This window comes from Neodiprion lecontei, chromosome 4 (assembly GCF_021901455.1).
Source record: "Neodiprion lecontei isolate iyNeoLeco1 chromosome 4, iyNeoLeco1.1, whole genome shotgun sequence".
Taxonomy (NCBI): Eukaryota; Metazoa; Arthropoda; class Insecta; order Hymenoptera; family Diprionidae; genus Neodiprion; species Neodiprion lecontei.
Window position 1 is genome coordinate 7,803,670 of NC_060263.1, and position 27,323 is coordinate 7,830,992.

At 38.4% G+C, this 27,323-nt stretch overlaps 2 protein-coding genes across 2 annotated transcripts in view; one reads left to right on the forward strand and one right to left on the reverse strand.

Annotated features, from left to right (window-relative positions):
* The window catches only part of LOC107227283 (homeobox protein B-H1), a 41,874-nt gene extending 29,961 nt beyond the window's left edge, over window positions 1-11,913 (reverse strand). Inside the window, exon 1 of the mRNA XM_046736852.1 lies at window positions 10,130-11,913. Within this exon, the coding sequence (XP_046592808.1) occupies window positions 10,130-10,625 (496 nt within the window). The 5' untranslated portion in view covers window positions 10,626-11,913. The remainder of the gene's footprint in view (window positions 1-10,129) is intronic.
* LOC124293909 overlaps window positions 1-27,323 on the forward strand; it is a 153,509-nt gene that overhangs the window by 64,463 nt on the left and 61,723 nt on the right. Inside the window, exon 2 of the mRNA XM_046736853.1 lies at window positions 16,872-16,997. Within this exon, the coding sequence (XP_046592809.1) occupies window positions 16,872-16,997 (126 nt within the window). The remainder of the gene's footprint in view (window positions 1-16,871; window positions 16,998-27,323) is intronic.

Here is a 27,323-nt window from a genome sequence, read left to right on the forward strand (position 1 = left end):
CACCAACTTAACCCACTAAAACCCCTGCGAAGCTAGGCGAATGAATTATGCGAGATATCACTCGATATTATTCTGTTTATGTCGACACTTTACGGGGCAGGGTTGAAATTACGAATTTGAAAAGTTCCGAAAGCGCCGAATTCCGAATTATCTCACGGCGAAAGTTAAAGTGAATAAATCGAACTTTGACGAAACAGCAAAGTTTCGAATAGTACGAAATCCGACGCTCAAAGGTCCGAAAGTGTGAGAATGAGAAAATTTCACAATCTGAAACATTGAAATTCCTAATGATCGAAGATTTTTAGTTGTGTGAATTTCTGGCTGGGTGAAATTTCTGCACTTTGATTTATCTTCGTTTTGGATTTTCCATGTTTTCACGTCTGGAATCCTGGTTATTCCGATTTTCGGTTTTTCTGATTTTTTACACCCACTCGTTGAGTAAACCACGCTGTGTGGGGATATTTTAATTTTCGGAATTTTACTCCGTCGAAACTTTATATTTCGGAATTTCGCTCTACACTGAGAAAAATTTCATTTTTTACATTAACTAGAAAGATTCAGTAAAACAGGTATCGTTACGATTTACAAATTACGAAAAACGAAGCACGCCTAACCATTTTGCGCTATTGTCGATCCTCTTTTAGTAATTGCAACGCAAAATCAGTTTGTTCGGCTTACTCTACTTTTTTATTTAAACAAGGCTTTAACGTCAATTTATTGTTGAACGAGCATTAAATTTTCGCAGCAGTTACGAGAAAATATAGTCACACTGATCGTAATGAGGAAGACTTTTTGGTAACAGCTAGAAAACTAACTTTCATTTCGTACCTGGAACTATATTTTTTGATTGTGGTAAAAAATGAAAATACTGAAGGACTGAGCGGTAACCGAAACTAAAAATTTCTCTGAGTATATCGTAACTTTAAATTTCGGAGATTTGCTCTATCGCAACTTGAATTTTCGGAATTTAGCATTTCGGAACTCTGAGCCGTCGGCTTACCGACCGTTCGAAACTTTGTCGTTTCGTAAAAGTTTGATTTCTTACTTGAAGTTTCACCGTCAAATAATTCGGAATTAGCCGATTTCGTAACTTTTCAAATTCGAAATTTCAACCCCGTCCCACGTTTATTCCATAATACAAAAAACGTTTCGTTCATAAAAATTCATCGAAGCTTTCAGCTCCAAACGATGTGTATTCGCACAACGTAACCGACTGGAGGCAATTCCCCATTTGCATTTGTTTCCTCAAATCAACGTTCGATTCATCTTTTACGACTTATTTCCTATCCATTCCTCAGCTGCGTTCTTGCATAATCACACTATGTGGCGTAACTCAATCGGGATTACTTTGTGCTACAATACAATATTATACGGGGGCATTAATTAATGCGTATCGGTGTTCCCTTACAAGTATAATACATATATTGAATATCGCGTGATACGGAGATCCTTAAACGACTTTATTATACTTTACGTAACTAGTTCAGCGATCGGCTGAAATCCTAGAGCAAATTAGAACGAAGTACCTATTGATGCAAAAAAAAGAAGAGAAAAAAAGAAAAAAAAAACATAAAAAAACGACCGAGTAAGTAAATGCAGATTCCGTGCCATGACTAACGTATCGAATGTTATATACCTGCGAGATGAGGTTTCGCCTGCTCAAGTTTCAATTACAAGAATTCCTCACGCTGGGCATCGAGTTTTCATATACTTCTATTTATTTAATTGCCATCGCCTCTTCCAAGCTTCTGCACGTTCACGATGTAAATGAACAGCGGTCAAAAAAGTGGATAAAACATTTTTCACCCGCATTAATTTCAATCCAACGAAACCAGCTCACGGTTTAAATATCGTGAAGTGAGATTTCAAAATCTGAATCCTACATCAAAACTCGTTTGTGACATTGTCGAAGAAGTTTCTTCATACTTTGAGAATTTTTCTCGACATTTCTTTCCGATTAACTGATAACTAAAGCAACGATTAATTTCCAAGTCAGCACGATTTGTGTAGAAAAATTAAAATTGGATAAATAACCTAAACTTCCATTATCCTGAGATTCAAGCTTTTTCCGAAGAATAATTCCGGCCTCATTGAATCCCAGATGCTTTTCCTCATTAGTCAATCCAACCGATTACCGCACTGAGAAAAATTTCATTTTTTATAGTAACTAGAAAAATTGAGTAAAACAGATATCGTTAAAAAAACTGTTTGAATATTGTTTGAATTACGAAAAACGAGATACACCTAACCGTTTTTGCGCCATTGTCGATCCTTTTTTGGTAATTGCGACGCAAAATCAGTTTCTTCGGTTTACTCTACTTTTTTAGTTAAATAAGGCTTTAACGTCAATTTATTGTTTCACAAGCATTAAATTTTCGCAACAGTCGCAAGAAGTAACGCATACCAGGCTTTCTGGTAACAGTTAGAAAACTAATTTTCATTCTGTACCTAGAACTATGTTTTTCTATTGTGGTAAAAAATAAAAATAGTTAAGGACCGAGCGGTAACCGGAACTAAAAATTTCTTTCAGTGCGGTTCGAAAAAATCAACGAAATTCAAATGTACGTATTAAATCATTCGTAAGTGCCCAGCACCTGTACCAACACATTGGCTTGTTTCACATACCTCGTGTGTGTGTGTGTGTGTATTCAGACGCTGCTGGCGGTTAATAATTCAAACGGAACGAGATTACGGCGACAAACTCGATTCCTTACCGAATTAAGTTTTTTCTCCCTTAAGTGCCAGCAGAGCCACTTAGTCGCCGCTCATTTGTTTTCCGTGGAGTTCTTTTGTTTCGTTTCGTTTTGTTTCCGTTTTTTTTTTTTCTACTTCATCTCTATCACCCCCCCCCCCCCCCCCCCCTCTTTTTTTTCTTCCCCCTTCGCCCCTATTTCTTCTATTCTTTTGCCACATTTCTCTCTCTCGCTCTCTCTCTCTCTCTGTTTTCTTCCTCATTTCGCCCTCCCCTTCGCTTCCTTACCTTTTTTTCTTCCCACTTAAGGCGCGGAAGATTCTTGACTCTTTGCCCTGATTTCCCCCTCCGATCGTCGGTCGTGAATCGAGGAACGAACTGCTCTTGAGAATTTCATTCTTTATTTTTTTTTTTTTTGTCGCGATTGAATTAGACTCGACGTATTTCAACTTGAGTATCGTAATGTAACATGCAATACGTCCCGCAATTAAGGGTTCGTTAATCATTAGGTCGGTAACGCAGCGCTCGTTCGACCCTTTTGTTTTTTTCAACCTTTCAAACAACGCTGGTTATCAATCTTACTCGCGGAATTTTATTTCTCTGTTTCAGCGACCGGCGAGTTGGAATAAAATTTCAGGAATAAAGAGAACTCGAAAGAAGTTGAGAAAATATCGTCGCTTTGATTTCGACTTGAATTGAATCAAATTTTTGCAAGTGTTTTGGATGTTTTTTTTTTTTTTTTTTTTCCTTTCTTTCTTTTGGAAAGCAGATTATTTTCTTCCGCACAAGGAGAAATATATTTTCAGGACTTGTAAAAGTTGCGGACTATTTTTCCATAATTTATCGTCAGCTGTTATCACGATTGTTGATTTTACATCGGGATAATTCGTTCGATACATCGGAGAGCGTAGAGATTAAATTTTCCTATTCAAATTACAATAATAGACTTGAACCGTAACTAAAAATTTCTCTCAGTTAGGCAGTGATAGTTGAAATACGTCAAAGTCTCCGAGTATAGCAACGGTTCGATATTTTACATCGAAACGGGGAATCGGAGGTTTCGGCAGATCGGGGAAAGAAGATTGCCGTCATGCGGCAGAAACGGGAACGGTTTTTTCGCTCCCGGATTTATACGTTATATAATGTGTATTATACATGCTTGGGATATGAATATTCTCGAGTCGGTTTGCAGTCACATCACGCGTGTGTTGGGGACGATCAAAATCGTATCAGGGAACCGACGGCTTGAATAATCGAAACAACTAGGAGGCGAAACGGGGTAAGGCGGAGCCTCTTAAAACGAGCGGAAGTCGAAGGGTTCTCTCGCGACGTTTTTGGTGGTACCTACCGCTTCTGTATAATCACGTAAAGCCTTTTTGTCACGCAAAACTCGTGTTAGCCAATCCCAAAGTGAGCAACGACCTCGTACGGCGTACCTGCAAAGCTTTCATTAGCCCTCTTTATATATTCGACAGTTTTGACGAAGAGCCCTAATACCTACATTTCGCAACCGCGAAAGCGCTCCATTCTATATTTCTTTCTTATGCGTCTACAGGTATGATGAAAATCGTAAATCTCTTCTATTTTATCCATATTTCAACCTCGGAATATAAACTTTGGAAATCGTAAAGTCCTGAAATCACTCTCACGTCTTTTATGGAATCAAAGAACTCACTGATTATGTTTCATTTCGGCAACTTCAAAGATTAGACTAAACCTATAATTGGATGAAAAATGTATCGAAGTAATAAATTCGAAACATATGTTTTTTATTATTTTTTTTTTTTTTTATTTTGATTTTAAGTAGGACCGAAGCTGAGAAAATTGAACTTATTTTTATCGAACTTTTGCAATTCGGGAGCGGAAAAAAATCATTCAAACACCAAATCTTGACTGTAAATACTTTTTTTTTTTTTATTCACAACATCAGAGAATACATATTATCGTAGTGATTTTTCACGCAGAACAATTCGTAGAGTCCGTCTGATTCTAACGAAAAATAAGTCATTTTATTTCACAAACGAATCGCTGACAAATCGTCTCTGACAGATTTTATCTTGAGCTTATCATGCGGCAAAACAATATCTAAAATGTATGATATTTTTAACATATAAATATGTCAAACTTACACACGATTCGGTGAAAATTCGTTATTGTTATGAAACATTTCAACTTATCCGAACGATTTGTGGATATGTACATAAATATCGTTTACAAATAAAATTACCTACTGATCATCAGAATCGGGTAGGCAATATGGATTGTTAGTAAAAAAAAAAAAAAAAAAAAAGATGTGATTTCTCTGATGTTGATAGTTTGATACAGTAATAATTCCGTGTTTCAACACTATATCCTGTGTAATGACGGTTACTTTTTTTCGTATATATGTGTGAGCAGATTAGCTTTTTAATGCTCTTGAAACTTTTGTAACTCAAGTACCATAATTATTTTTCGTAGTAGAAATCCCAAGGATCTAAACAGTGATATGTATTATAGAGATCAGGAATAATCCAGTCCGTCGCATTGCGTCCGCGTCGGGATTCGTCGAGATATTGTCGGCTCTTGACGCCTGCGTAACGAGATTTTCTCTCCTAAAGCCTCTTATAGGCTCTTAGAGACCCCTGCACCTCGTGCAGTCAACTACAAGTGGCCTTACTTTTATAGCACAGTTTCACAGAGGGTGATGAATTTGAAACTATACACACTGAGAAAGATTTGATTCGTTACAGTAACCAAAAAAATTTAGTAAAACAGGTATCGTTTCAATAACTGTTCGAATATTGTTGGAATTATAAAAAGACGAGGTACGCGCAACCATTTTGCACTATCGTCGATCCTTTTTTCGTTATTGCAACGCAAAGTCAGTTTGTGAAACAACTGAATTGAACAACTTTGACGAAACAATGAAGAATTAATTATGAATCGGTGCATATTAGACTAAATCTACATGGGAAAGTTTTCGAATGAGCGAAACGTGTAGAATCTGTGAAAGTATACAGATATTGTATCCAAGATCCATATCTTCGTTCCAGTGTCAATAATGAGCCTAGCTCTTTTTTTTTTGCGGTATCGATACTCTGTTTAATTCGTAGTCAATACCATCTTGAATCGAATTGCCTGGCTATTTTCTCCCAATACCAGCATGACGTTTTTAATGCCTGTATAAGTCTACAATGACATTTACTTTGCTTGCGTTTGTTAAGAAAAATCACAAATCTCAAAGTTTGTAGTTAAAAATGTGCTACCAAGATGAAAACTTGGTTTCTAAGTGAAAAGCGAAAAAGCATGTGCAGCAGGCTGTTGATCCGAACGCGCAGGAATGGAACGCGTGAAAATACCCAACTCTGGTTCTCCTTCACAAACCGAACGTCGAACCTAATCCGCTTATACGGATTCATTGTTGACAGGCCTGCCGAGTGCACCGATCGAAAACCGGGTTCCCTTCACCTCGCATTGTTGAACCGATTGTCGGGGTGCTTCACGCCTCAAAACTGCCAACTGACTTCGCCGGTGTTAATCCCGAGACCGGAAATGATCGGCAACCGTTTAGATCTCATTTCGGATTAGCGATTGTCGCTGCAAGTTTCGCTACAGTAGCTAGACCTCGTTTTGTACCATGTGCAGGCCTCCTTTCCTCACTCCCTGTGTCGGCAACAGATGTCAAAATTTTTGACGAAATTATTTCACGCCTTGTCTGCCGGTGGTTATTCGTGTGCTTTGCCGAATCGTTGAAACATTATTTATTTATTTTTTTTTTCTTTAAAACATTTTGTTGCTTTTTTTTACGAAAATATGCTTTCCACTTTTTCATACTTTTTGAACACTTAGACTCCGTCAAAAGTTAGGAAGAGAGAAACGAATGTTTAAAAAACCACCGGAAGTATTGTTTGTACCAATTAATAAATAAATCGGTATTAGAGAGATTTCTATTCTTGCTCGTTAGTGATACGTTGTAATTTACACATTTTAATGAAAATCAACAAATGCTTCTCATAAACTTTATTCATTTGATGGACAACCTGTGAATACTTTGTACACGATCCTTTCTCGCTTCGTGTAACCTTTCTTAAAAATTTCCAGTCTTCTGAGACAGAAATGAAACGACCGTTCACGGTTCGAATGATCATTACTAAATGGTATTCGTATACTTTTTGTTAAACTTTAAATATGTACACCTTCTTTTACGCGGTGCGCAATAATTATAATATTGCTCGTGTCCGAGTAACAGAGACATTGAAACCTATCGGGAACAAGCTATCGCTCTTCGCATAACCTGAATACATGTTAAAGTCCGGCATGTATGTATCTAATGTTAGTGAGTATATGAAATTAGCACACCATTACTCGTACAAACACACGACAGTCAGACTAACGAGGTCTCGCCGAAGTGCGATAAATTTCCATTAATTCGAGCAAGGTTTATGTCACTTTTTTGTTTCATCTTTCAGAACTCGATTCGCATATACATCCGTAATCGAGTGTCCGAACTGATCGATTATGGCGGAAAATTATCAAACACTTGATCTTACTGTTTCAATCATGAAATTACGCGAATTGTCACGAACGTGTGAAGTAATGTGAAATAAAAAATAGAAATGCGTAGACTTTGTTGGCAAAAAAATATTTATAATCGTAATAATATTCACGTGCCACGATTATTGTCATAAATGTACGTTGCGGAAAAAGTCGAATAAATTGACGGAAAAATTGGTAAAGAGTTGTATAACAATCGGCGATATTGTAACGTTGAGTATTAGTTGGCAATTATATTTAGCAAGAGTGTTGCGTGTTATCAATGAAACAGGTATTTAACAGGTACCTAGGTGATCGGTCAGGCTAGGATAACGGCAATACGTATGCGATGATGTTTGAAACCATACCACACAATATGAGGTCGAAGATACCGGCTCGCAGTGTAGGTATAAGACTCCCATACACACACACGCGTACGAAATATGTGTTACATTGAAAATAATAAAAATATTATTCAACAAGTCGTCTTCCTGCGTCGTTGTAATTTCGCGTTTTCTCTAATCAGTTGACGCATTGCCATCGCTGTAAGCTAATGGCTTGTAATTACACACCGAAACGTTAAATACGGACGTACAATGACACAGGCACGCCAATGCTCACCTCACACCGAATTTCCGCTGTCGCGTAGTCGCCCATACCTATCATAAATACTTATGTATGCCAGTGCTGGTCTGATATATCATTCCCACGTTATGCATTACGCGTAGATAACGGCTAAATGATGATACGCGTTATATTAGATACGGAAAAAAATTATACCCATGCATAGTTGGACTACTCGTGTTGCACCTCCAATTATGGAACAGCGATGCAATGTTGTCCTTTTATCGTCAACCCGTATTATTATATCTACATGTGATTAATACACTTCCAATTCATGATGGTCGAGATTCGAATCATTGTTTTTCAATAAACGGAACCCGGCTTCAATGCTTCGAGAAACGGATCTCACTAGCCGACGGCTCCTGATTCCGAGCAGCTGGAACGCACGAAAGTTTGATGCTTGGAGATAAAACCCGATTATGTATGTATATGGGGGGACTTGCAAGACTGGGGCGTTATTAGAGAACTAATGGTTATGAATTGGGTCAACCTGAACGCCACCACTTTATTATTATCTTTCTTACAGGTCGTTCGATTCATTCGTCTATTATCGCGTGCGGATTCGGGGATCTGGAGTGTGCAAACGGTGAATGGATGACAGTCACCGATTCCATGGGTTCCGACTACTCTATCCCCTACACTGTTTTGTATAAGGGTATCAATTTTAGCTTGGGTGTTGAACGAGGCTTGATTTTTTTCAAACTCGTTTCAGATCGTCACGATCATCAACCGTTATACTTATTCTTGGTAACAAGAAAGGGCGAGACGTACACCATTCCTCAGAAATGTGCTTCGTTTTATGTCCATGGGGCCTAACTCTTGGAGTAAGAAGCACGATCTGTCTGCTGAACAGAGCTTCGCATCGTGTTCCCAAGTTTCTCTGATGAGAAGATTGAAATTTAGAATCACTAAGTTTGGAAACAAGAAGAATTTGCAGATTGACCATTTACCAAAAGGATGTTGAACACGTGAGTTAGTTGCAACGCAATATGCATCGTGAAAGGCATCTAAAAACCGGAAAATTGTATCTCGAAGACGTGCGTGGAAGAATTAACCATACAATATCGTCCTTGGTGTCTGTATTATAAATGCTCGCTGGGGTTATCGGGACAGTGTGTAATATATCAGTCGCCGGTATAATTTTTTAGGCGATAATTGTTGCCTCCGCTGAATGCCATGGGCGGCGTGAGTTTGCACGCAATTACACACCTCGAGTGGCTGTGAGGTAAACGAGGGGACGCCCTTGACTCAGGCCGAAATCGCGATGGATCCGAGATCGGAGGTGAGGATAGGCGAAGTGGGTACAAGGTGCACAACGGGCATGTGGCACACGTTATGATACAGAAGGTTTCAGAAAGTTTCACTCCGGATGAATTTCTACTCGAGAGCAAGACGCTGCCAGTGATTATTCATCGTTGAAAAGATTTTATCGCTGTGTCATCACGGGCACATTAACGACCAAGAAAACTTCACTACAACTCACAAGTTCCCGCTGTCGTAAGGTAATTGCTCCAGCCGCTTTTCCGCGCAAACTCTTTGCAGTCTTCCCACAGTGTCGTCGGTGTCATAGAGTGTTAAGCGAACTCTCGGAAGTTAAACCGTCCGATTCTCTCCGCACCTAAAACTACTCAGATGTTTCACCGTACCTAAACTTTTGTTCGTTTTAGGATTCTCTGGGTCTTTTTCTCGCGTCTCCGTTGGACTCCATTCAAAACCATTTGGTCATAACGTTAGATAATGGTTTCTTGGATTACCGACTCAATACCTACTGGGTGATGTTTGATGCTTATCATGACTGATGAAGTTAGGTTGGGTGACCTACTACGCTGTAGTTGTAGTTGGCCGGTTCAAATTCTAAATAATAGTACTCCACACGTCGCTTGACAAATTCGTTCCGATCGCGCGTTTTTTTGGTTTTCAAAACTCACGGAATGTGGTATGCCAGACTCCTAGACTAACTTGAGACTCGGAAGTTCCGTTCGGGTTTTCTTCACCGACGATCATGGCTTGTAATTGAATCACCATCATCGTCTTGCGTCGGATCTTCAAACCGAACTACGAACTGAATTTCTTTGTCCTCTCACTCTTGACCAAAGGACCCAGAGACGATGTTCAATTCCATGAATATGATCAAAGTAACTTAAAGTGGAACCGCTCTTATCACCTCCGATCTGGCATGGTCCATGCTAAACTGATGATCAATACCCAACTGTTAAGTTCGCGGATCAACGTATACCGAGGTGTGAATTTCTCTTTTTGGATGATAACCCACTGTCGTATAACCCGAAGTGTAGGTCTTACCGTTCGAGGAGACGGATGCGGCGTCGTGATGACTTTCGTCGCTGTCCTCGTCGAGGGTGCTGTTATTGAGGGAAGATCTGGACTGATGCCTGACGCTGAGATCTCGGGGTGTCGACGGTGGGCTTCCGGGAGGTCCCTGACCCTGGATCAGGCTTGAGGGACTCGAGGGGCTCGAAGCGCCGGCGAGGATGTCGGTGATCATGAACCTGGACCTCTGCGGCATCGTCGTCGAAGCATCGCCCATCCTGTCGATGTGACTCCTCTCCGTGATCAGGCCGTTCCTGTCCTGGGCAGGTAAGCCGCTTCTTTCGATTCCGTTTCCGACGAGCCGCTCGACGAGCCCGTTCCTGTTCTGGTGGAGACCGTCCTGCTGAAGCCTCCTGCTGGCGTCCAGTCCTGCGGATATCCCGGTAAGGTTCAACCCGTGGCTGCCTGCACCGACGCTGATGCCACCCAGGGTCGGCACGTGGTGATTGTGGTGGTGATGGACCGTCATAACGGCACGCGATTCACCCGGTGATGATCTCGGCACGCCCGAAGTCGCAGCGTCCCTACTCGCCAGCCCTGCAGGACTCCCTCGATACCTGGGCGAAATAATCTTGCCGATCGTTCGTCGCCCCGGAAGCTCGCCAATCGATCCTCCTTCGGCGATCCGGACTCAACCTCTCAACTATCCTACGGCTGGGGTGATCGCCGGTCGTTTCCTGACGGACGCCAACTTTGAAGATTGTTGGAACTACGATAGTTTAAACGGCACACGAGCTCCTGCGCTCTTGGTGCTGGTAACCGGCTGAGGTGCAATTAAGGTGCCCGGTACAGTGTTCGCTAGTAGCTTCTCCGCTAATTGCTAATTGGCCACTTAACATAATTACCGAGGTATACCGCCGCTGCCGCGCCGCTCACCGCCATTTCCGCTTTCATTTTTTCATAATTAATTTTTATATAAGCGCGCCTATTCACCGAGCCGGTGCAAGCGCACAATACAACCTCCGTCCGTTCAACGAGTTTTACCACTGTGTTGGTCTGTCTTTACGTGCCTCTTTCTGTACAAGGGTGAATTTCTCACTTTTCTATTATGCATGCGCGGCACTTAACCGCGTACGTACCGACGTACGCACGTCACTGCATATAATACACACACGGTTCCGAGTTCTTCCTTATTCTCCTTCCTCATTCGCGTCCTTTGATCACCAACTATGTATCTAATCACTTTATAATCGATCTTAATGTCTCGACGCGAGGATCGGTCCTCGTCATGCAACGATGCATCTACGATATCCTTCTCAACGCAACAACAATCCCATCAAATCCAACACCAATGCGTCACTTTTCCTCCCTGACAACCGTTAAAATTGAGTTTAAGTGAAATTAAAAAAACGAATCAACCAAGCAACGATCAGATGAAAAAAAAAAAACAACAATCACTTATGATCAGCGGAGTCCTCCGTTCCTCGCTGCACTTTTCCCTTTCGTTGAAATCACCATAACGTTACGTTCTTTTTTGAACCGTAATATTTTTCCAAAAAATCACTTGCCGTGCTCGTTTGTTCACATCGTCGTCTTTGCGAGCACGGTGGAAAACTTGATCATCTACACTGAATCGAGGGGAGGACGGAGGTTTGGGGGGGGAGGGGGATTCGTAAATAACAACGATAACAAAAAAGCTCAAAAACCGCGCGAATTTTCACTTCGACGCATCCTTCGGTACGAAACGTTTGTGCGTTGTCAGGTCGGCCAAGCTCTTGGCGATGGCATGCAACGACGTATGCTTTGAGCTCCCTCGTCTGAGCTAAACTGAACCAGGGGCATCAGGTTCCGACCTGAGTCGGCCATACCGCCTCCTCGGTCCCGCCCCCCGGGATCCCCACCAGAAATTGGAACGGACCAATCCTTGAACCCGACGCTAATGACCCAGCCAATCAGGAAACGGCCCGACGCCGTTCGCCCCGTATAAAACCAGCCCCCGCCCAAGTAATTCGCAACGTGTTTCAGGAGTAATTCGATATAAAATTGTAGTTAATATCTTTCATTATACATAGTTGGCTACAACGACGTCTACCCGAAACCCTTGTGGTGGGGGGTGGATAGATGCTGAGGGGGAGTAGAAAACGGGGCTTGCCAAGAGGAAGGGAGCTTTCTATATACCCGCCACTTCGCTCCGGACAAAGACGGAAAATCTTGCCATTAGCTTGTTTCTGTATTTGTCCCGCGTGCACAATGTATACATATTCGTATATACGTGTTGCGTTACTGAGATGTGTATATATATATATATATATATGTACATTGTACCGACGTTCAGGGAGAGAATAAGAGAGATTTGATAGGTTGATTGTAAGTAAAATTTCGCCCATCCTTTCTCAAGAAACTATTTTTCTCATCTTTTTCCGATAATGCTCGGTAATACTTTTTTTCGAATAATGTGTCACATGTATTTTAGGCATTTAAATGACTTGAGATCTTTCCACTTAGCGCAATAGTGATGTCATTTTTAGCTTGAATGTGAGAGGAAAATGCCACGACAACAAGTTCTGTTAAGTGGCTCACGATCAGTGAAATATCACGAACTAATCGATTTTTGTTTATTTTTGTTTTTTTTTGTTTGAAATAAAGCTACTCACATTTACAGAACCATCTTTTCCTGAACATTGATGGAAATCGAACGAGTAATCATTCCCAATCTCAACTTTGCAATAAACAAGTGTTCTCATGTTTCTATGCACATCTGGACTTGACGAAGTTTTTTTGATATCACATTTTTGTGTCATATGCTTATTAATCGGAAATCAGATATTCAATGGTGTTCTCTAAGCATGATGGTATCCATTCGTAATTCATGATTAATTACTCGAGTTAAATGTATGCTCCGATTACTTTTAAACTCATTCATTGCCGAAATACTTGAAAATTCGATGTCCGCGCACAGTTGAACATCCCGTAAACTCTAGGTATCACAAAATATTCGGAACTGACTTTGTAAGTGACAGTTTTAGCATTATTTTCTTACATATTTGCGAAATCATCCCATTGGAGCGTACAAGTATAAAACATCGTTCAAATTTGATTTTCCATTTTATTTTTCGCAATAAAACTTTTGACACTTCTTTCTGCTTAGTTCATGCTACGTCTGCAATGTCAGCTTGACGAAAACCGGAGCACACTCATAAAAATTTCACACGTACTCATGTTTAATTTTCACACACCCCTTGTGCCTAACCTAATGTCGAACAGTGAGAAGCGACGAAGCATGTCTAAGACACCATCTGTTCGTTGTAATTTTATAAACCCTATGACTGTACACTGGATTATATAGTCCTGGATGCGTATATACCGACACACATGCATATAATTTAAATGTAATAAGAAAACGGTAATCCTAGAAGATATCTCAGGTGATAATAATTTTACTTTATATAGTACAGGATATAAATGTCACTAATAAAATGATTCGGCGAATGCGAAAATACGGCGAATATCGTCCTCAACGTATTTAACACAAGCTCGCAAACATATGTCATTGACAATATCATCACGGCTATAACCAACGACAAAACTACCATATTTTTCGTGAGTCAAAGTTTATTTCAATATGGTTTTCAGAACATTCCCCTAAGTACGCAGGTACGCTCTTGTTAGACGAATAAACTGATCACCGAGAATCAAATTAAGTGCGTAAGGGGTCCGGAATGCACGTGCAGAATGCAGGAATAGGGGAATTACGAAAATTGGGCATCAGGATGTAGCCGGTTGCAGTGTAGGCGTCGCTTAATTTGGACAAATTTAACGAACTGGAGTGGAACTGTACGCCAATATACTCTGTATATCTGTGGAAAACCTTTCATTCTGTGCCTGGTCATCTTTGTGTAGAACCAACCATATGTCAGTGCACAATCAGTTGGTCCATAGAGAAAGGTTGAATGAAGCTGAAGCTCGTAATTTCAGGTGGCTATTGAAAACGATGATTTTTATCATTCGAAATGTGGTGATCATGACGATCGTACGTACACTTGGGGACAATGAATCTGAGACGGCTAATTTTTTACACTAGACAGTTATGTTGGCAACGCAGAAAAACCTGCAGCGCCACAGTCGGCTGAGTGCGAAACTAACTCGATCTCAATAAACGTAACGTAACCCATGACCGTCGAATCTAACCTAAGAATCCGCGGGCATAATGACTTGTTGGATTGACACGTATTCTAAGGTTAGATTCGACGGTCATGGGTTATGTTACGTTTATTGAGATCGAGTTAGTTTCGCGCTCGGCCGACTGTGGCGCTGTAGGTTTCTCTGCGCTGCCAACACAACTCTCTAGTGCAAAAAATTAGCCGTCTCAGATTCATTGTCCCCAAGTATACATTGTAAAATTGCTATACAGAGATAGAAGAAAGAAGAATTTAATTCGATATACACCGTAACAAAATCGTTGAAATAACAAGTAAAATGCGTTACTGCGATAAAAAAACAATTTCAATTTGTGCCAATTGGGAGAAATTTCGAAGTGCTTCCGTGATCGTTTCATTATCAGAAGTGTCAAAAGCAGTTTCTTCTCGTCCCGCAACAGCGATCCCGCGAACACGTGTAGTAACAAATTACACGTGACACTGAATCAACTCATACTCAGTGTAGATACAGGACAGGAGGATAAGTGGAGCCGATAGCCGGTTAAGCCTGGGTATGGGAACTTGCAGGCGAGGGTGCATAGAAAGACACCGTAATACAGGAACGTGCAGCATGCAGCTTACCTCTAGTTACGTGTACGTATCGGGCGCCGAGCATGCATATTCATAGTCACACGGTCATACGTTACAACGAGAAGTGTGTGGTGGCCATAGTGATATATATATATATATATGTATACACGTACGTATATGTATATATATATGACGGGTAGAAGCCGCGGGCCGTATAGTGATCTTAGATTAAGGTAAACGCCGGTTAAGTTAACGGCTAAAACCTCGCAGTTGCGGAGCGGCTTCGGGCATGCGCATTACTGCGGAGCAAGCCCGCGCTCGCCGCGTTGTGCTTAGCCACTCAGAAACCCGATCTTGATCTTCGATTGTTATGCTAAGTGCTCATTAAGATTGTAATGCGTTTTCACCAGCGTTCCCGGCACCCCGCAACACTCATTCCACCGGGTGACCAACCCTGCCAAAGTCAACCCTTCTATTTCCACGGTCACGGGGAACGAGGGATGCCTTGCACGAAACTTGGTGGGCGTTTGGTACTCGGGGAGAACTTACCAAACATTATAAACGTTGCGTTTCAGTGACGAACATGTAACACTGGTCTTGCAACGAAATCCTTCTTAAAAATAAATATTACAGATATCAAGGCTTTAATGTGCCGAATCTATATCTGCTTTCCATTTTTTTTTTTTTTTTTCATTCGTCGTTCAAAATTCAGAATTCACCGTGTTTTGGTTTCGCAATTACGCTACTTTAATCTATTTACGTAGTAAACTCAGGGCATATTAAACATAGAAAGACGTGACACCCCCAAGCTCCAATCGATGATATGAAAAAAAAGAAAACTACAAAATAACTAGAATTATACTAGTAGATAGATTTTCTGACGATTTTAATGCTTCAACTTTTTTTTTATTAATATTTATTGTTTGATTGAAATTTATAAGCAAAAATAGCGATTTATTTAAAAAAAAAACATTATACGAAAAGTATAAGTACTTATTTTTTATTACTATATTTCGATTCAAGAGCATCAAATCTATTATAATTATACATTATAATAAGAGGGAGAGAAGAAAAGTTTTTTTTTTTTTTTTTATGCAAACCAATGTAAGTGAACGAAACAAATTGTCGATAATGTCATATAATGCCGAGTAAATGATGCTTTACAATTTATCGTGGCAAATCCACGTGGTCAATTCATCAATGACGCATCGTATTTTCGTCGAGTCCATGTCGTACAGTGACTTGAGTTGTTACTGTCAGCAAAATTATCCTTTAATTTCTAACTTTTTACACACTCTTTACACCAATCACTAACACACTCAAACTACAATCACGACTAGTCCTGAAACGCCAACTAGCGGATTTTGAGCTCGTTCACAAAGTGACCTAACTAACATCACTTTTTGCAACGAGCATCAGTATTCCTGTAGCACCCAAGAGCGACACTTCGGTGATACGTATCATGTCGATGGGAATTCGTTAACACGTCAGTGGTTATTGGGTGCAATTATTGCAACTCACGTACCCGATAGTTGTCAATATCAAAAGACTTCTAATATATGTCCTTATAATCACTGATACGTTCAATGTAATTAAGGACAATGGTCTTTTAGCAGTATATGGTAGAAGAACATTGGGGCAGGTAGATGGTTACGACCTCGAAGCGTAGATTCATTGTGACACATATGTGTGTATGTAATTGTAAAATCACTTTCCCATGAGATCTTTACTCCGATAAAACATAATAATAACTTTTGAACAATATATTCTCGCAGTTGTTACTCAACGCTAGAACGTAATTACAAATTGAATAATTATTACGTTAACTCAGGAAAGTGTCATGTACGAAGTGTAATTTTTTTCAACTTCAGACTTCATTCATCGCACTTGCATACTGATCGCTGATCAAATGTAAAAACTTACACGTGCTGACAACTGTTACGACTTTTAGGTTTTTGTACAGTTACTTCGTGTAACGAACATGAACAAATATCCTCCAAACGTGACAATTTCATCTTGACGTAATTTCGATCTTACAATTTTTCCAGCAGTTCAAGATTCGAGTAGCCTCACTAATCCAGACGTCCAATCGTCATGCGTGCTTCGCAGGTGATGTACCTGGATCTATAACGCATCTATATGTGTCGGTATTCAAGTCACTGAAAAGCCAGTCGGTGAGTATCGATTCAAATTGGCGGTAATGGAGGGTTTTAGACGTAACTCGATCGGTAAAGTGGGTGCATGACTAGGTGCGTGTAGAATGGACGTGTATAGTGACTCAACTTCACACTCTGCAATTTTCTTACCGTGAAAACACTCTCGATTACTTAAGTATGTAAGCCGCGTTTCTTTAGAGGTTTACCAAATATGCAATTGATAAATGGTGACGTACCGATACTGCAGATCTCACCGCAATTCGTGCAAATTATTTCAACTAATTGGTGACTGTATAAACCGTTTAATAATCCTGCAGTCATACTTTGTCCAATATCGAACATTATAACGAAAATCATTCTCAGAGGTATCTAATTCGTCGATAATGGACGGATTTACATGAAAGATGAATGATTCTATTAATGGCTGGGACTCAAGCACAGTATATAGATATGGATCGGCGTAGTAGATATAAGTATATAGATTTAGATAACATGCATCACAATATCGCTCTGGGGTATTATACTGGCGCGTTTTTCGATAACGACCAGGCAATCAAGATAGTATTTGCATTTGTGGGAAGTGATTTCCTGCGCAGGTGTTGCTTTTAACGCCAACCACACATATTATTCTATACATTGAATCCCCGTGTCTCTCTGTCGCACCTCACACTCACACAGACATGCATACAATTTACCGGTGCACCAAAAAGATACCCATCTGTGCACCTATGTGCTTAGTTTTAGCTGTACGCTGCAGCTTTCTGCAGTGGCTGTTATTGTGATATATAGCTTTTAAAACGCTTTTTGTGGTAAAACCATTGGACATATCCACGTGCTCTACAGAATTTTTTTCAGAGCTTATCAAGACATTGTAAACTCTTGGACATAACTTTCCTCTATCTCTAAGAGCTTAGTCAGCGTTCTAATAATTGTCTGCACCCGTTCCAACTTAGCTTACAAATATCGTTATGTATCCAAAATTATAGATCTGGATGTAACGAAGTATAGCTTAATACCCGGCCAGACGTTGCACCTATTCATAGAAAAAAAATAATCAAAATCGGTTCAGTAGTTCTGGAGTTATAAGGACATACAATCAGCGGCACCGCTGAGTTTTATACCGGGAGAATCTCTTGAAACTTGAAAATCAACCGCGCATGCGCGAGTTTTATCGGCTGTTCGCGCAGGCTGGCCATCCCGAGTTTCAGCTGTCGAACTGTTTCTGGCGGCGATGTAGTTGATACGAATTTTCGAGGCTAGAATCTCAAATAATCGAGGTAGCGACTCGGAAAGGTTTGGGAAGCATTCGTTATTGGGTCGGAAAGTCGATTCTTCAAAGAACGGTCGGAATTTAACGCTTATGCTCTTTGAAAATTCAAACGTACAGATTTTGCGTAGGTTGGCTCGCCTGCATCGCAGACAAGAATATCGTCGCGGGAAGATTTCGCCGACCAATGAGATTGAATTATTTGGCGCATGCGCATTGTATGTATAGTTTCAAGAGATTGTCCCGGTATATTTGACGAGAAGAAAAATAGATGCTGGAAACACCCGTCAGGCTTATTGTTGGTAAAACTGATACACGTGATTCGTTTGGTTCGTGACGTAAACCCAAACGATTTTCGTTATTATCATTGTTTGTGTATTTACTTTATATCGTTGAACAGAACAATTCCAGACAAATTCTAGTAAAATTGCAGTTGACGAATGTAATATAATCATAACGATCCAAAAAAAAGATGAAGTTGTAATATTTCTGCAGATACATAAAGTAATGCGAAACATAGAACGACGCTGTTTAAACGACTAGGCACATTATTCGAGTATCGCTATTTTACTTTGTCATTGTATAACATGGACACAATTTCTCGAATAATTATACACACACGGAAACGAGAATGAGCGAGCCGGTGATTTAGGATCAGCTCGTTATTACTCATTAGGTACTTGAGTTCTTACAGAAGAACCATTAAAATAATCACTCCAGTCACGCTCTTGTGCTCTTAGATTTGAAGAATTTATATAACTCTATTATGGCGCGGTCTAACGCGTTAGTCGGGTCTCTCTCACCCGCATTCTCGATGTAGAAATCGGAGGCAGAAGTAGAAGCTTAACAAGCTAACAATACGTCCACCTCTATACATATATCATATACATGTATACAACACATATTATAACTCTGCAAGTTTCGCAGTTTCATTTCTGTTGTATTTTTATAACTTAAAATATTCCTATAATAATTACGATTATGATAATGATCACCGCGTATGGTTACGTCTTAGCACAAATTCTGATGGTGTATATATATATATTTCGTTGAAATAAAAAAAAAAAGGAAGAAAGAAAGAGAAAAACAAAAACAAATAGAAAATTCATGCTGCGATACGTGTGTAAATTGTAAATGGAATAGTAGGATAAAAGTACAACCTTCGAACTTTTTTTAAGGAAAATAATTTACTCCAACAAGACGATCGCGTGTCACGACTATACGCTTTGCAACTAAATTATACCAAAAGTTTCCGTGAATATGATGTTGGTGTTTTTTCTCCATTCCTTGTTTTTTTTTTTTCTCTTCTTCTGTTAATTTTACAAATTATTATTCTCTCTTTCGCCACTTTCGTTTGTATCTGCAAGTCTGGCGCTTCCAATATGTGTACCTATATACACCTACGCGTGTATTCTTATTACGCGTGCGAGTATTTTCGCCGTCTGATTGTGGTAACTCATGAATTATATATGTTTATTTTAAAGGCCCCGTGCACCGTGATCACGGCCCGTGAAAAGTAGGAAAGAATTTATTCGCACCCGCGGGCTTTAACCTGATGGTGTACCTACCTGATCATATTATTATACAGTATGAGAAGCAAACAGTGGATTCATTAATAAGCAGTGATATTATTAGTGTTAAAAGGAACACAGCGCACACGGGGGGAAAAAAAAAGACAAGACAAAAAAGAACGAAGCTGGGTCTCTGATGTGAGGATTAATTATAGCCATCGCCGCTCTTATTTCTTAATTACTACTAGATTACAATGAAATTTCTATTTCGCATATTTATATCCTGTGTTTGTATAGCGGGTTTCCAATTTATTGTTCCGATATAGATAAAACAGATTGCAAAGAATCAGGCATTCGTACGTTTAGAATTAATGTTATAGACGATCACAAGCAAATAACGTATTAAATGAGAAATATCTGCGTATAAGTGAAAATACTCGATTCAAATATCACGTTTATTCGAGTTTGAGAATACACCTGAATAATTACTCGAGAACAGTTTTGGGTACAACGAATTCATTGATCGGTTTTATTGATAAAATTTTATAGGCAAATGTATTGATTCTTCTTCCTCAGTCTTCGAATCCGTAACACTAGACTTTAAATTTAAGTAAATTTCTTTGTTTTAATAAATTACAGACTGGCGAGTATTTGGCAGTTCAACTTTGAATTAATTCTTTTGGCTTCATAAATTTGCGAAAAAAATTACATGAAAGATTTAGAAAATTCAACAAAGTCAAATGAGGGAAAGAAAAATTGTTAGCTACATTTTTTGACATTTTCGTATATTTTTTACGGATACGTCGGGCCGGAAGTGGAATTTTAGAACCATGACGCATTGAGTCATTAAACTCTGGCCGTTTTTCTGAAAGCTTGACTTTTCTCGTTCCTTCTCTTTTCTTCTTTTCATTATACTGCTCGCACGTGAAGTTGAGAATCTCCGTTATTCACCAACCTAAAAACTCAAGAGTCGTTTAATAGGCCAAATTTATCCTCTCCAAAAGAGAAGAAAATTGTGTAAATATCTACGTTTATCCGCGTGGCACTCTCTAAATTATAATTGCAAATAAATCGCAAATATTCTTATGTCTTCAAAATTTTCAATAAGAATTTTAACGGATCAGTTACTGGGTTCAAGAATTTTTCTGTTATTTACTAAAATTGTCCAAAATGAATTCATAATATTTTCAATTTCAAATTTCGAATTAAAATTATTTGAATAAAATGTTGAAAATTTATGAATTTGAAATTAAAAATTTTGAAGCAAGACTTTCATTCGATTTCCGCTTCCTAAACATTTGATGTCAACGTCAATTTTGAATGTAGGTATCAGAAATACTCTGAGAAAAACGGCTTGTTTAAATTCGATAAAATTTGTTAAAATATAGCAAATTTTGGCATAGTTATTAATTTGAACAAATATTCATTTTATTTTGAATCATATCTTGTTGACCCCTTTTTATTTCATATAAACGAATCAGTTTCTGTTTCAGCAATACAACTCATAAACTATAATACGTATATTTATTTCAACAAATTAAATGTTCTAGAAGAGAAATCCATTCAGTTGAATTTCAATAATATTTGTTCATATCAACTAAATCCCTACAAAAAATACTGCTTTCACATGCACAAATGTGGTTTCTTGAATTTTGTAAAATCAAACCAAATTTTGATTATTTGCATTATACGATTACTTTAGATTGAATCGAGGGACTTGAAAAAAGTAGGTCTTTTTTTTTATCTTACAATAAACAATCTTTTCCTTGAATTATATTTCAATCTAGCGAAAGACAACTGAGAAGAAAAAAGGTTAAAAATAGTTTAATCGCATCCATTACGCTTATTCACTTACTTCAAATCCCGAGCTAACAATAAGCCAACGAACCGTACAAATTACACACACGTATATATTCAGAAAAAAATTCTTACGGATTTATTTGAAACAAAGAGATTTCATTCCAAAACGAAACTATCAGACAATTTACTTGGCATGAACGCTACAATTTTATTTATATAACGCAAGCATGTTTTACGCATTTTTTAATACGTATTTTCCGTGAACAAAGTACCCGTTTCTACGACGGTGTATTGAGTCTGCAACCGCGCATGCGCGGAGTACAGAAAATACCTTTTCTACACTGCGCGCATGCGCAGTCGCAAATAAATCTGACATTACGCGATTCTAACCTCAACTTCGAGCTTCGTGAAAGAATGCCTAACATATTCTTGTTATATAAAGAATCGTGTGCAATAAAGATGCAACGTGCCTTTCGCCTCGCATATTCTCAATATACGTGTTCGGCTCACTTACGACTCATATCGCAAACTTACGCTCGGCCGGAAAAGACCGAGCTTTTTTACTTGTTACGTAATAACACTATTAATTCGATCGAAAATTGTTTCTAGCCAATAAATTTTTACTCGAAGCAAGCAATTTTTCTAACAAGTTCGTACTGAAATAGATCTTTTTCCTGGGCGTACCGCGAGTCAAGATTTGAGGTTATAAAGAGCCAGGCAACGTCGCGTTTGAGACAATGGCTAGGTGTTGGAAACCCGAGCGAAGGAAATACCGTAGCCGTATTTCAGATACTTGCGGTTGCAGCACGGAGCTGTGTTAAGTCCTCGACAGTGTCGCAAGGTTGGCAAAGCATTGTCTGACAGCTTAGCGGTTATTTTACACCCTGTTGACTTGGTAAGCCCCCGTGTGCAGGGACTCTCGCCAAGTTTACCGCTGTTTCTATGCTAATTACCCGCCTCTTCTACAACTTAAGGCGTGACAGCCTCACCTCCGCTCTTCTGAATCTTACGTAGGTACAACACGAGAGTTGGACTCTCTTTTCTACCCCCTTAAATCTTGGCTCCCATTGCTGGTAAGTGACTTTTTCCCTTGTTTTATTACATTCGCATTTACGCAGTTCGTTAGGACTTTTACTGTGTGAAAAATAGTATATTGTGTAACAAGGAGGAAAACTCGGCCTTTTCGGGCCGAGCGTAAGTTTGCAATATGAGTCGTAGGTGAGACGAAGACAAATATTGCACATACGCGAGGCGAAAAGACCGTTGTCTCTTTGTTGCGCACAATTCTTTATATAACGCGAGTATGTTACGCGGTTTTTCACTAAGCACGAAATTGAGGTTAGGGTCGAGTAATGTCAGATTTGTTCGCAACGGCGCATGCGCGCAGTGCAGAACGGACGAGTTTCAACTCCTAGGACTTTAAAGCAGACTTTTCAGTACTCTGCGCATGCGCATTGACGGTTTAGTTGAATCTACCTCTAAAGTTGAAAACTGTTCACCCGGACAAATTCCATATAACTAACAATAAGTTAATAATGTTTCGACAATCTAATTATTTTCTGAGTCTCAATCTTTCAACCTGCTGAAAAACGTTAGCAAACCTTTATAATGATTCAAGGTGCTTGTATAACATAATTTTTTTTGTTTTTTTTTTTTTCTCTTTGTTTTCGATAGCAAGAATCAGAACCTGTTAGAAATCGAATAAATTTTATTGTAATTTGAGTTATTCTCTTCAAACATTAGTAAGTTTCCAACAAAAGGGAAAAAGATAAAAAAATAGACAAAGATTGAAAGAATATTGCTAATTTTTATTTTTGCTGAATATCAGTAAAGTTTACTTGCAGTAAGTTTGAAAAACTAAATATTCTTGAATAACGAATTTGCGAATCGACTGATTATTGAATTACACGCACGAATTACAATCACCGATATATATTTCTTCTCCATCGTGCTGACGTCTAAAATCTTAGGAAATAATTTCAAGAAACTCTCGCACAGAAACAGGATAATATCAATGATGACAGAAGAAATGATTAAGTTGTCGTCTCGTCATTGTCGCGAATGAAATTTCGACTGGTATTATTACAGGTATGAAATTAGTATAACAAAAAGCGTGAATCAAGCGTAATTTCGGAACAATTCGTCATCGCGGTATTTATATCCTCTACATACCTATACAAATATAAAAGTTTAAAAAGAAAAGGTTTGACTTTGTCGAGGAGCGCGGAGGTTGTAATTTTAATTGCAATTTGTTTCTTTCGTCGTTCGAATTGCGTTTCGCGCGTCTCTGACAATTACGTAAACGTGTTTTGGGTCATAATATCTGTTTAATTTTTCCCCTTGCCAAATAAGCGCTAACTTGTATACTTATTTTCTTGGAACGTTTCAGTTTTCGAAAGGCGATTAAACCAATTATTGTACCGTACGTATATATTTATATATATATATACATACGCGAGTCATACGCGTGTAACGTGGAATTGGGAGAGAAATGGAAGGTGGAAATCAGTTACGTAAATTAATTGGTTATACTTGCGGTAGAAGAGCGCAATAATACGCTTGCCGCGCTATCTTGCGCTATCTTGCGGTCTGCGATGCTTCCTAAAATGATAATTAACGAGTTATTAAGGAGCATAGAATGAGAGGTAAGGCCAGCCTCGACACTCTCGGCTTATTATCGCGCCGCGATGCGTTGCTGCGTCGTTTCACACGAGCGATCCAGCGGACGCTTTACAAAAGGTGCGTTACCGAGGACAAGCACGGCTATCATACATTCTACCAGCTGCGATAATTCCTCATGTTGGTTAGATCGTTGAGGAGAAATTTTTCAACGATGCGCATCGAGATACGCCTCGGCGTCTGTCCGTTCTTTTGAAAGAAACAAAAAAAATTGTTCATAAACAACGATCGCAAAAGTGTTGTTGAAAATAAGAAAATAACGAAGGACTATAAGGAAAACACGCTAAAGAGAAAAAATTAAACATCTCGCCAGTTTGCGTGACTAAAAACAGGATGCAATTACCTGGCTCAAGTGTTATTCCTAAAACAAAAACTTATATATATATATATATATATGTAAGTATGTGTAGCCTATACGTGCACGGTATAACACTTTATCATTATTTGGTTCTCATTTATTATATTACGTACATGTATTTATAATACGTAAAACATGTAAATAAGTAAAATGGGTACGTAAAATTATTCAAGATTCGTGATTTCCTCGTTTTTTTTGTTTTTTTGTCTTCTATTTCGACACGCTTGCTTTGAACATTTTAGTCCGGTATTTTTTCGCTTCTACTTCTTATTTTTTCACAACATTTATCAAGATTTTTTGCCGAACAAGCGTCAGTGAAAATTTCACATACACATGATAATACAATAATCGTTACAATTTCATCGAGAGATGAGAAAAATTTGCGGAAAACGAGTCATTACAATACATTTCAGAAGATTGAGATATAGTATTTGTTACTTTTATATTCTTGTTGAAAATCTCACTTTTCACAATGACCATACATCGAATTTTATTTTTGCATCGTTTTTTCTTTTTAACATCTTGAAAATTCTTAAAGTGAAGAATCCAATTTTCACGTAATACTTTTTTATTCTGAACAGATCAGGGATTGGAATTAATAATCTCTAAGGTTGAAGTATATAGACAGTGGATGAAAAATATATATAATTTACAATCGTATTATTATTACATATTCAAATTGACGGAAAAATCAAAATCGCCCAAGGACAATTAATCAAGAACCTCAAGTTTATAATTCTGAGAAAAAGAAAGAATAAAAAATAAATTTAAACGTTCTAAAAACAAGAAACAAAAATATATATTGAATCAAGAGATCCCGTATATTGGTTATGAAAAATTTCGTGGTAATAAAGTTGATTACAGATTAATTAGGAACGCGAGCTATTATACACGTATATAACTATTTTACGTTTGATAAAACGTGCAAATAAATGAGTAAATAAATATGTGAATATCAGAAGACGGGGCTTAATTTATGAGCCTAATAATTATCTCGGCTGTACAATGTACAATGGATATATACATGTATAATACGTTTACACATATTCATAGTATATATGTGATAATGAGGAAGATATCAGAGCGGTGTAATAACGAACGGAAGAACGAGTAGTGCTGTATTTATCTTGTCTGCGAGGAATAGAGAAGAGGGAGGGCAAAAAAAAAAAATAAAATAAAAAAAAATACAAGAGTTAATATACGCAGCCGACGCCCGAAGGCACCTGTGTGATTTATAATTTATTGACTCAAAAATGACCGCCAACCTTTTGATCTATGAATCAACGCTTACCCCCCTCCCCCACCCCCCTCGCTCTTCTTTGAAAAAAAAAAAAAAAAAAAAAAAAAATAAAAGAAGACAATTAGAAGGAACAAAGTTTTATTACGCTGGTTGTCAACGTACGATTTTGGAAAATCATTTTCAGTCTCAATGATTCTTAAATTTACTTTCAGCCTGTCAGTTATGCGTAAATGATGAAATTCAATTTTATAAGTGTAATTATTACGATGTTACATTGTGATTTAATCGCGCATAGGTGTAAAAAAAAAATCAATTTCTTTAACTTTCGTGGTAAAATTTGGACTGTGGTTCAATTTTGGCTGCGAGAAATTTGATAGACGCTTAATTGAGAGCCACTGCTGAGGGTAATCAGCGTTATATGAAGTCTTCTGGTTATCGTTAGCGAAGATGATTCTTGGATAACAGACGCTCTTTATGTTATATCGTTACACAGCCGCAGACACGTCCGGCTTAAATTTTATACTCCACTCCGCGTATAAACTGAAAGAATAATAATATATGAAATAAATATATAATACGAGAGTATGAAAGAATGAGAATAAAAATATGAGGCATGGGATGAGAAGAAGCCTGCACCTTTACAACATGTGAAAGCGTCCATTATACAGTCTCTTTGCGAAATATGGTTACACCTGTACAGCCGGGTGAAAATATGAACGCCGAACGAATGTTGCGTGTCGCTTACTCAGACAGTCATCCTGCTTTTTCACTTTGTTCTTTTATTTACGTGATTTGGATCTTTTCTTTTTTTCTCCGACTTACTCTCACCGTTTGAATTCGCATTCATCAAATCCTTAATGTGTATTTTGTACGCATGTAAATATAGCGTTTATACACGTATTTTCGAAACTGGTTTTAGTTAATTTTGCTGAATTAGAAAATGCGACGAAATGTTAACGAATTCGTTTTTTTTTTTTTTTTTTATAGAAAAATTAATGAGCTTCTGATCATCCATGCAGCTTGCAAAGTGGATACCAAAATTTGTTTTCTATGCCATCAGGAATTTAGATGTGAAATTACTTTCAAATCGTTACGAGGAAAAGTTTGCGACAAATATATTGATTTTTGAAGAATTTACCAATGCTTGATTTAATTTTAACCAATATATAGGAAGTTATTTAGTCAAAACAGCCGGGGAAACATTTTTTTTTTTTGAGTGACATCATTACGGCAGTCAGAATTTCATGTCAATTTAAAAAGCTTGCATTCAGGTTGAAGTATCTCCTTAATATGAAATAAGTATTTTTTTAGTATTTCAACGAAGTTTCATGAATTCATAACGTTTTAAACTAACCATACGTTCAAATTTTGACAAGTACTCATCCGAATTTCAGAGCTTTTCACAAGGTTTGCAGAATAACTTATAATCACGGTCCTGAAAGCATAATTCCAAAATGGTTTCTGGTATTCTTCAGTAACACCCATCGCC